This window comes from Alexandromys fortis, unplaced genomic scaffold, assembly GCF_014885135.2.
Source record: "Alexandromys fortis isolate MF-2015 unplaced genomic scaffold, M_Fortis_MF-2015_v1.1 scaffold_26, whole genome shotgun sequence".
Classification (NCBI taxonomy): Eukaryota; Metazoa; Chordata; class Mammalia; order Rodentia; family Cricetidae; genus Alexandromys; species Alexandromys fortis.
Window position 1 is genome coordinate 11570488 of NW_026067894.1, and position 10811 is coordinate 11581298.

The window sequence follows — 10811 nt, forward strand, 5'->3', positions numbered from 1 at the left end:
GGGGGGGGGGGGCGGGGGCGGGGTTGACTCACCTCTCTCTCGTTCAGCACTGGTAAGGGAACGAACACTCCTGTTCTGATGGGGCCGGAGGGTCAGGCCTCTCTGGCCAGGGACACTCCGAGCCATCTCCATCCACAGGGCCCACAGGAGGGTCTGGGATTGGCCCGTGGGGGTCTGGAACTGCAGATACTGCAGAGGATGGGAGAAGGGGCTCCTGGCCTGGGGGCCACAGCGAGGCCTGGAACTGGTGAGTCATGCTCACTAAGATATTGAGGTGCTGGAGTATGTCTTGGTGGAAACAGGAGGCCCTATGGAGGTGCTGTCCATGACCAATGCCAGGCAAAACTGGTCCACCTGAATTGGGATGTTGGGGGTGGCACCAGCTTGCTTCTGGAAACTGCTGTTCCCACCTAGGTTGCTGCCTCCCCCTGCCTCTGGGGAGGTTCTGCCAGTCACAAACATTCCTTGGAGCCAAGCTGTCCTTGGCCAAGCTCTGCTTTGGGGCCTCCTCGTGGGAAGGTGATCCTCTCAGGGTGGCCTCTGATATACTGTCCTCTGGCTGGTAGCATCTCTTCTCCACTTTTTTGCTGAAGGAGACAGTCTTTGGAATCTTGTTCCACAGAGGGCTGGACAAAGCTATGTCTGGAAGTCCATCCTTAGGGAACAACACAGCTAGTAACAGGCTCGGGTGAGTGGTTTCAAGACCTGAGAAGAGGCGAAGGAAGGGTCCCAAGACCTGGAGGAAGTCAGCATGGATTCCCTAAAAGCTGCCGTGGATCTGCAAGGTTGTTCATGAGAACCTCCTGCAGTGAGACTGGGGGAAAGCAAGCAGGCAAGCGAGCCTGGCTCAGAATGCTTGGTCTAGGTGATCAAGGAATGGCTTGGCCTCAAGGCTTAACAGTCTATGCCAACCCGGAGGTTGGTGCATCATCTGTCCTTGTGCCTACCCCAAAGCCAAGCAATGACTTACTGTAGAATGAATGAATGAGAGTTGAATGGCTGTGGGCTGGGCAGTATCATAGGGAGAGACCTTGTGAACGCAGAAGGTGTACCTGGACTAGCTGGCAACTATGTCCCAAGACAAGCTGGGCTTTTGCCCAGAACTGCCTCATGGAGAATATGTCACTCCGCCTCCAATACTGGGAACTGCAGCTCCAAAAGGTGTTAAAGCTGCTCTGAGTCCCTAGAGTCCTCTTCCACAGGTGCTTTCCTAGGGCCACGCCTAGACTGATCCTTGCCCTGAAGCCAGGCCTGGCTAATGCGGCTGCAGAGTAGCACCTATTCCTCCCAGCTGTGTCTGCATCTGCCTCTGTCCTGCTAAACCTGGGTCAAGCCTGGCTGCTCTGTAGCTCTATACGGGTGTATACTCAGTTCTCACCTGGGCCCCCCAGAGGGCGCAGTCTGGCTGGCAGAGGCTGGAAGGCGGGCAGAGGCAGCAGGACCACCTTCACTTGCTGCACAGTGGTCAGGCAGTGGCGTTGTTTGTTGTTGAGGTAGGAGTAGAGCAGGCGATAGTTGTGGATGTCCCGAGACCCATGGGAACACAGCCTGGCCACGCAGATATCCTGGGATACAAAAGGAAGTGGCAAAGAAGCCCTCATCCTCTGGGCCTGCAGGCATACTCAGACTCAACAGGACAACGGTTCTCAACCTTCCTAAAACTGCGACCCTTTAATAAAGTTCCTCATGTTGTGGTGACCGCCCCCAACCATAAAATTACTTTTATTATCATATTATTATTATTATTAAAAGGTTTATTTATTTATTATGTATACAGTGTTTTGTCTTTTTGTGTTGTCTGCAGCCAGAAGAGGGCACCAGATCTCATTACAGATGGTTGTGAGCCACCAGTGGTTGCTGGGAACTGAACTCAGGACCTCTGGAAGAGCAGCCAGTGCTCTTAACCTCCGAGCCATCTCTCCAGCCCTGTAAGATTATTTCTGTTGCTACTTCCGAGCCATCTCTCCAGCCCTGTAAGATTATTTCTGTTGCTACTTCCGAGCCATCTCTCCAGCCCTGTAAGATTATTTCTGTTGCTACTTCCTAGCTGTGAGTTTTGCAACTGCTATGTATCATAATGTAAATATCTGATTATGCAGGATATCTCATATGCGACCCCTGTGAAAGGATTGTTTGGCCTCCCTGGGGTGGCAACCCACAGGTTGAGAACCACTGCTCTAAGACAAAGCCAGAGAGGTGGGAACTTGCACAGGGTCACTAGTGAGTCTGGGAACTGGGGGGAGAGGGAGGAGCTAAGAAGGAGAGGCAAAAAGAGAGGGTTCCCTAAGAGCAGATAGTTTACCTTTGCTTTGGCTGGGCACATGCTGTCTAGAAGATCCCAAAGGTCATTTGGAGGGAGGCAGCCTGCTGAGCGAATGACCTCCGGCAGAGCCTGGGGACAGGTGATTGGTCAGCACCCAGCTTCCCACCCTTTTAGGCAGTTTTATTTCCCATTACCTCAAGCCGAAGCCTGATGAGAAGGGTAGAGAAAGTATCTGAACCCTCAGGGACAACCCCAGAGAGCTCTAACTCCCCCTGAAGGCCTACGGGTTCTCCTGGCCAAAGTCTAAGGGGCCCTCCCTCACTGTTCATCAGTCAGTCATTCAACCATCACTCCTAAACCCTCCTGCGACCTGAGAGGCCTCAGGATGCTCTCCCAGAACCCCCCGCCCCCGTGCCTTAGGCCTTGAGGGTGAGAGAGCCATCACATGCAGTGTGTTAACGCCCTCACGGAGAGCTAGCCCAAGGCTCACTGGTGACCTGAAGAACGGGGCTGAGCGGTGTGTGTCAGGAGGTCCTTAGTAAGCAGAAGTGGAGTACCTGGAGAAGCTGGCAGCTGTGTCCGGAAATCAGCTGGGCCTTGGCCCGGAATGGCTTGATAGAGAACATATCTAGGGAGCCTTCCCAGGGTGGAGGGCTGGGAGGGACATCTTTGGGCTCAGCAGGTATCTGGAGCCTAGGAGGAGGGACGGGGAGGGACAAGCAGAGTCATTAGGATGTACCCAGCACCCCTTCCTCTGCAGAGTCAGTACTGCCTTCTCAACTGCAGAGACCTGAGCACTGAGCCAAGAATGGCCTCGTGCAGAGGGAGCCAGGAGACCGCATGGGTTCCATTTCACAGATAGAAAAACAGAGGCTCACAGACACGGGGAGACTTAAGGTCATAAAGGAAGGAAGCTCCTGCAGCGTATATGTCATAGCTTCAGCTGGTGGCCTCTCCCACCCATGCTGCTGAGCCGCTCACCTCCCCTGTCACTAGCACGGAGCCCTGAAGGTTCCCAGTCCCATACCTATCCTGTGGTTCCTTGGAAGATGTCTCCCCAGCCTTGAGCATCTCTGGAGAGGACACAGGAGCTGGACTCGGGGCGTTCCGGGTGGCATTTTCCTCCTTATTCATGATGGCTCTAGAGGAGCCTGGCAGTTTAGTTGAGGACTTCCAATCTGCAAAGAGCAGAAGCAACCACTGATATGAGCAGGCAGAGACAAAACAGCCCACAGCCTGACGGCCAGGATGGTGACCTGCAGCACAGGCAATCCCATTCTGCCTCCTGCGAACTGAGAGGGATACCCACCCGTGCTGTGGCTGACGCCCACATGTGGCTCCAGACAGCTACTATTGATGCCCTTCCTGCCTTCCTTCCCGCCCTTGCAGATGTGGCAGTTTGAGTCCCAGAAGTGGTGCTGATGCTGATCTGTAGTGTCCTCCAGGGGGGTCGTCAGGGCCGGTGGGCTGTACTCTCGGGGCATCATGGGTTCCTGGGAAGCATGGGGCCAGAGAGGGACAGATGGCAATGTGCCCAGGGAGGCCAGCAGTCCTCTACAGGTAGAGAGCTTCAGGAACATGTGGTTTGTTTTTCTAAATATGCTTTAAAAAAAAAAAACATTCCAAGACACTGGAATTCTGTAAAGAAAACTTGGGAAATCAAAAAACTGAAAAACCACCAGGTAGTGGTGGAGCACACCTTTAATCCTGTCACTTGGAAGGCAGAATTCTGTGAGTTCGAGACCACCCTGGTCTACAAAGCTAGTTCCGGGACAGTTAGGGCTACACAGAGAATCCCTGTCTCGTTCAGAAAACTGTTGAGATGCTGGGCACTCCTTATCATAGTTTTTCTGCGCAGACAGTCTGGGGGTCCTTTCTATAATAGCTGGGGTCAAGTATTCTTTGTACTCTTGTTTTGCAATAGAGGCATTTGCCCCTCCTCTAGACCCTGGACAGACTATGGGGCAGACTGTCCCCTGCAATGCCAGTCACCAATCCGGAGCCCTGAAAGCGTCTGTCTTCACACACAAAGTGCTTTCCAAAATTCTGCATCCTTTCCTCAGGTCAAGTTCTCAGAAGCAGGTGAAAGAACCCAGAGGAACAAACCTTTTAATCACCATTCCCCTCGTAAGAGGAATCCCTTTCAGTACAGACGCAAGCTGCGTCCAGAGGGTTTGGAGGGATCCTCAAAATGCTACCAGGTTCCCATCTCCGCTCCTCTCTTGCCCACTACACTAAGCTTAGTCGATGGCTCGGGTTTCAGAAAGGCACGAACTGTGTCAGTAATTGCCGTGCTCAAAATGAGGTGCCGTTTGTAAAAGGGGCACATGGCAGGTACTCAATATGGAGTAAAGATTGCTCTTCTCTGTCACCTTCCCCTTCTCCTCCGCCATCTCCTCTCTCCTCCCTTCTCCTGAAGCTCTTCTCTGCATGGCTCCAGTCCCTCTCCAGAGCTGACACTCAGCCTCTTGAGGGAGGGAATGTGACTTGGGGTGGGCTGGGGAGCAGCTGTTCCCCCTGAGGGCTCCTTTCTACACAGGCACTCATTCTTCTTGGCCTGGATACGGGGTGTGGGGGGAGTGCGAGGTGGGGGGGGCTGGATTCTGTCTTGTCACGCCAGCTGCCGTGTCCCCCCAAGGCCTAGCACCCAGGAGAGGTTTTAACAAATCTGTACTGAGGGAATGAACACAAGGGAAGGGACTTGCCTGCCTTCCGCCCGTCTCCTGATCAGAAACACAAGCAGCCAGGCGATGACTGATCTATGGAGACCCCAACCAAGCCAGAGTGGCCTTCGGAGGGTGATGGATGTAAGGCAAGAGCCACAGGACACTGAGATGCTGGCTAACCAAGCTGGAGCAGAGAAGGGACTAAACTAACAGGCTCCGGGCAAGTTGGAAGGGCTCCACTGAGAAATGGTAAAGAAGGTGCCAGGGAATGAAGCTGACCCATCAATGAGAGGCGTAGATGTTAGGCCTCCTCCAGGTACAAGGGCAAGGTGAGAAGGTAGTCCTCTGACTAGACTGCCCAGGGTGTGGGTCATTCCCTGCCTGCGGCAACTCCAAGCAAATAAATCCACTAATAAAAGAAGTCCCTATCTTTCACATCTAGAAAAGCCACTGCCTGAAGTCAGAATGGCTGGGGTTCAGGTGACCGTAGTGACCAGCCTTAGTGCCCCTCCTGCAAGTGTTCTGGAGTTAGGCCGAAAGAAGGGAGACCAGCCCCCGGCCGATTGCCACCACCCATTCTCGTGCCTCGACCATGAACAGCCAGGGTCACAGACCCTACTAAACCTAGAACACGGGGCCCCATGGAGTAGGCAGTGATCTTGCTCAGGGACCCACAGGAGTGGGGTACCTGTGCCTATGTCAGGGTGTCCCTTACCATCAGGTCCTCCAGGGTCAGCATCTGGTCTGAGTCCCGTGGGATCTCTACCTCACCCTTGTGAGTCAGTTTGGAGGTGGGAAGTCTATACAGCTCCTTCTGTTGCTGCTCAATGATGTCCAGGCCCTGCAGAGGGCATGGTAAACTCAGCCAGGGCATCGGCCCACCGAGCTCCAGGTCACTCCCTTCCCCCCCTTCAAGGTTCCTCCTTTGGCAGCTCCCCTCCTTTTCAAGCCTCTCTCTGTCCACTTAGAAAGTCAGCCCCTCAGCCCCACCCCTCCAGGTGCCACTCACTGAAGTCCCGCCTCCTCTAGGAAGTCTTCACCTGAGTCAATTAATGTCTTTGGCTGCCCCACCCCACTCTACCCTGAGGAGGCTGTGGTGTCTGGAACAAACTGAGTCCCAGATGGGCCACTAATAAAGATGTAAGGATTAGTTTGACTTTGGGCCACCATTTAGTTTCCCTAAAGCTCGGTTTATCTGTTCTCTGGGGATTAAGAACACAGTATTAAACAGTACAGGAAGAAGGCCCAGCCTAGTCCGAGGCTCACAGTAATCCCTAGCTAGCTGCCATTTGTTGTTATCGGTGTCACCTGAACTGGAGGCCCATCTCTCCTTTTCTAATGGCGCAGGAAGATGGGGGTCCTGCACCACCACACCCAGGCACGTGGGCTCTATGATGAGGACATGACCCTTGTACCCCAAAAGGCCCACGCTTGATTCAGGCTCTGTGTTCATTACCTTAAAATTCTTCGCATGTGGGCATGCATGTTAGTGGATGGCTGGATGCGTGTGTACATGCGTACATGCGCCCGCCCATGGAAGCCAGAGATTATCTGTGATGTCCTTCCTCAGGAGCCATCGCCTTACTTTCTGAGACAAGGTCTCTCCAGGTGAGGCTTGCTAGCAAGCCCCAGGGATCCGTCCATCTCCACCTCCCCGGCTAGCACTGGGGTTACAAACACATGCCACCATGCTGGACTTTTTACATGGATACTGGAGCTCGAACTAGGAGCTTCATGCCTGTGTGGCCAGCACTCCACTGGCTGAGCTCCCTTCCCAGACCCCCACCCTGGAATTATTTTGGTTTGGTTTGGTTTTTCCAGACAGGGTTTCTCTGTGTAGCCGTGGCTATTCTGGAACTCGCTCTGTAGACCAGGCTGGTCTCGAACTCACAGAGATGCTCCTTCCTCTGCCTCCCGAGTGCTGGGATTAAAGGCGTGCACCACCACCGCCCCATTCACCCTGGAGTTCTTAACGGTTGTTTCACAGAGACCTCACTGACCTCTAAACCACACAGTTGTTCCTATCCTATGACACCACCGGTGCTGGACAGAAACTTAATTGAGAAAATGGAATCGCTCTCCTCCTCAGAACCTCAACCCTGGACCAGTCCACGCAGCAGGCCAAAAGCCAGATCAATGCCGTATCTTCTCTGCTCCCAGAGTTCCATGTAGGGTGAGGTCATGGGTCAGGCAGGGTACGGGGGGGGGGGAGGATTTAACTGAGGAGGGTGGAGCTGTGGGACTCCCTCTCCCAAACCTGAGGTTAGGATGGGAAGACCACTGGCAGCTTCCTCATGAAAGTCCTCCCAGGGCTGTAGAGATGGCTCAGTGGTTAAGAGCACTGACTGCTACGCCAGAGGTCCTGAGTTCAATTCCCAGCAACCACTTGATGGCTCACACCCATCTATGAGATCTGGTGCCCAGAACACTATATACATAATAAATAGATTAAAAAAAAAAAAAAGAAAGTCCTCCCAGCCTCACACAGCCCAACTCCACAGAGAAACACAAGTGTGGCCTCTTTTCCTACCTTCGTCCTGAAGACTGTCCCTCGGGCCTGCTTTCTGTTTTCTCCAACTTCTTCTCAATCCTGACTGTCCGTCCATCTGTCCTGCTTCCTCTGTCCCCACCTTCCACTGCAGGGCCACCCCCGACAGTGCCCTCCCACCTCTTGTGGCTTGTCTGTGCAGCAGCTCACCCTTCTTTCCTCCTGGTCCCGCCAGCGGGACAGCTCCTTGGGGGCCAGCTGGATCGAGCTCATCTGCACCAGGTCATGAGGGCTGACATCACAGTGCGCCACTTTGAGAAACAGGTCCTGTCGGGGAAGAAAATGCACCATTTCACCCTGAAAGCACCCACTCCAACCTACTGTCTGCTCGTGGTGTCCCCAAGGGAGGGCTGGGCAGGCTGCACCTCCCCCAGCTCACGGAGTTTCGGGGATCTTTCAGGTTGAAGAGCAGGCTGCGGTACTTGGTCTTGTAGCGGAGGTTAGTGTCCTGGGTCAGGTGGAAGAGGGCCGCCTCAATGCCCTCTGCAATGCCTGCTACCTCCTCTTCACTCAGCAGCAGGTCTGGAAGCTCCTGGACACTATGAGGACAAGCAAGCCTTGAACAGGGAAGTTGTCCACTCATTTAACCCCAGGAGGAAATGCAGGGGTAGGGGACAGAGGCTAGGCCACCTCCACTCTACTGTGGGTATTTCCCCATGAACCTGGTAACTCCCACCCCAGCACTGGAAAGAAATGGTGTATCTTCCATTTACACGGGGAGCACTCAGAGTTTGGGGCTCATCCTAAGGCTACACCCTAAGGATCAGGGACAATACATGTGTCAAAGCCAGGCTCCTGGGTCCTGCTAGAGAAGCTGGGTCTGTGTGGAAAGGACTAAGCCTGAGGTTGGGGGTTAAGGAATCAACCGAAGCAAAGAACCGAACTGGGGTGGGAACAATGAAACATCAACCAAGGGATGGACAGACATAACCCTGATTTACTACTGACTTGCTGTGCGGCCTTTGCCAACTCCTGCCCTCTCTGAGCTTGCTCTCACCATCTGTGCATGAGAACCGCAAAGGGCTCAGACCTTTAGACCCTCCCAGCCCAGATGCTCACTACAACTGGAACCATGTATTACAGACACATGGTTTACATCACAGTTCACCACTGGCTGTGTGAGCAAGTGACCTCCCGGTACCAAATGTGTTTGGATACACACACACACACACACACACACACACACACACACTCACTTAAATGTGGCCCAGCCCAGAGCTACACAGAACAGCGGTCAGCACAGCTGGAAGTAGGGAGCAAAGCCTTACCGAGTCCATAGCACCTCCTGCATGGTACGGACCACGGTGGCTCGCACTCCAACATCCAGAGGCATGGTCTCCTGCTCACCTGGGGTAGGGGAATGTGTCATGTGATCCCAGGGACTTCAAGAAGCATGAGGAGGGGCAGACTTTAGGGGGCTTAGATCCCCTCAAGGACCTAGGATCCCAGTTCCTTTGGGGGAGAACTTTGGGCTGATGGTGACTGAAGACAAGGATCCCAGCTGAAGCCAGAAGTTGGGTGAGCATCCTCCCACAAGCTCTGTGGACCATCACCTGGGTCCTCGGTCCCAGGTTGAAGAGGCTCCTCATTCTCCATTTCTGGGAGGTCACACTGTGGAGAGAGAAAAGCGTAGTGGAGAGGCCCACTCCAGCCAAAGCTGCCTTGTGCCTGCAGGAGCTGCCCTTACTCATGGCCCCTCAGCCTCTACAGAGAGATCCCTAAGGAGCTTTGGGATAAAGGAGGCATCCAAGAGCACTCTCTGGTCCCGTATCCAACAGATGGCTGGGAACCCTGGTGCGGCAGGACTTGTGGGGTCAGCCAAGATCACATTAGAGCCTTTCCAAACACAATGGAAACCCAGCTCCCTATGTTCCCAAACTCCCGCAGAGCCCAGGCCAACAGCCAAGTGGGGCTAACCTACCTCGAAACACTAATTTGTGAGACCTTGGCCAAGTCACTCCCATCCTGGGCCTCAGGGACATTATGTGGAAGGTAGCCATGGAAGCAAGATTAATCACTAGACCCTAGCTAGCTCTGTACCTGACCACTGGCAGGGTGAGAAGTCATGGGCCTCTTCTGCCTCCTGGCTGAGCTGTCCTTCACGTCCTCCAGAGTTTCAAGCTGCCCCCCTGGCTGGCTGTTGTTGAAGGCTCCCAGGAGCTGGATCACCGGCCCAGAGCAGCGCTGCAGGGACAGAGCCCATCAGGAAGGAAACACTTATCCTGACTCCACCTCCTCCTGCTCAAAGATCTCCCGTGCCTCTATCAGGGACTCACTGTAAAACTAAAGCCACTACCACCTATATATTGTCCCTGAGAGGAATCTCTTCATGGATATTTAAAAGTGATGAGTAGCCAGGCAGTGGTGGTCTTTAATCCCAGCAATTGAGAGGCAGAGGCAAGCAGGTATCTGTGAGTTCAAGGCCAGCCTGATCTACAGAATGAGTTCCAGGACAGTCAGGACTACACAGAGTGCCTGACATATTGCTCCCTTTTTACCACTACTCCCAGGAAACTCAGTGTTTCTTTGGCACCTAGAAGTTGTGACTTCTCAGGATTGGTGGTAGACAGAGGGTGAGGAGGCTGTTGTACAAGACAGTCAATGCTTCCTCCTTTTCTTGCATCCTTTGGACTTTTGTCTCTTTAAAAAGTGCATTTTAAATCTTTTTAGTATGTTACAAATCACGAAATTTGTGTTGGAAGCATGTGTGTGTATGTGCATGCACGCATGCATGCATTTGTATGTACACGTATGTGCGTGTGTGTATGTGCATGTTATGTGTGTATGTGAGTGAGTGTAGGAAGGAGTTGGGCTGAAAGGTTGGAGAGAAACTGAAATCTAAGCTTTGACATCACTGAGGTAAGGGGAGGGTCAGGGGAGAGGGCTCAGAGCCTCTGCTGAGGGGGACCGGCCCACTAACATCCCAGAGGGAAGGAGGATGAAGGATGATGATGAAGGAAAAGGACCTACATAGTACACGAGCTTCACTCCGCAGGGGACTCTCATCGCTTCCTTAAAGAAAAAATAAAGAGGGCATAGAGATTAGAACCCAGAGGACCAGGAACGCCCTCCCCCCCCCCAAGAATTCACAGGAATGGCGGGATGGCCAGGCTGGCATTTGTTATGGGGGCACTGCTAATACTTACGTCACATCCAGACTGTAAGTTCTGTGTGATCACTGAACAGGGGAGGGAATTGTTTAAAAATCGTGCTCCTGGGGGCCTGGAGAGGGCCCCCTGCAAGGACTCACTGCTGCCCCAGACCGTGAAGAGTGGTCGCTCTGTTACCACCTCACAGAGGAGGAAACCAAGGCTTCAACCGGCTGTAAAAAGTC

General features: G+C 53.4%; 1 protein-coding gene across 1 annotated transcript; it reads right to left on the minus strand.

Annotated features, from left to right (window-relative positions):
- Window positions 1-43: 43 nt before the first annotated feature.
- On the minus strand, window positions 44-10483 carry Spocd1 (SPOC domain containing 1). Its single transcript, XM_050152669.1, has 13 exons — window positions 10448-10483; window positions 9518-9661; window positions 9031-9088; window positions 8746-8824; window positions 7857-8016; window positions 7628-7744; window positions 5645-5770; window positions 3645-3756; window positions 3290-3441; window positions 2821-2970; window positions 2303-2392; window positions 1379-1565; window positions 44-705 (listed from the first exon to the last, which is right to left on the minus strand). The coding sequence occupies exons 1-13, from the start codon at window positions 10481-10483 to the stop codon at window positions 44-46; spliced, it is 2073 nt and encodes a 690-aa protein (XP_050008626.1).
- Between the last annotated feature and the right edge of the window lie 328 nt (window positions 10484-10811).

Bases quoted from the DNA above. Each gene is read 5' to 3' on its own strand.
- Spocd1 (XM_050152669.1), bottom strand. From the start codon at position 10,483: ATGAGAGTCCCCTGCGGAGTGAAGCTCGTGTACTAT. The intron at 5,771-7,627 runs GTGAGCTGCTGC...TGCCCTCTGCAG, and splicing joins GGGACCAGGAGGAAAGAAGG to GGCCTGGACATCATTGAGCA. The intron at 706-1,378 runs GTGAGAACTGAG...GCCTCTTCTCAG, and splicing joins GCGCCCTCTGGGGGGCCCAG to GTCTTGAAACCACTCACCCG.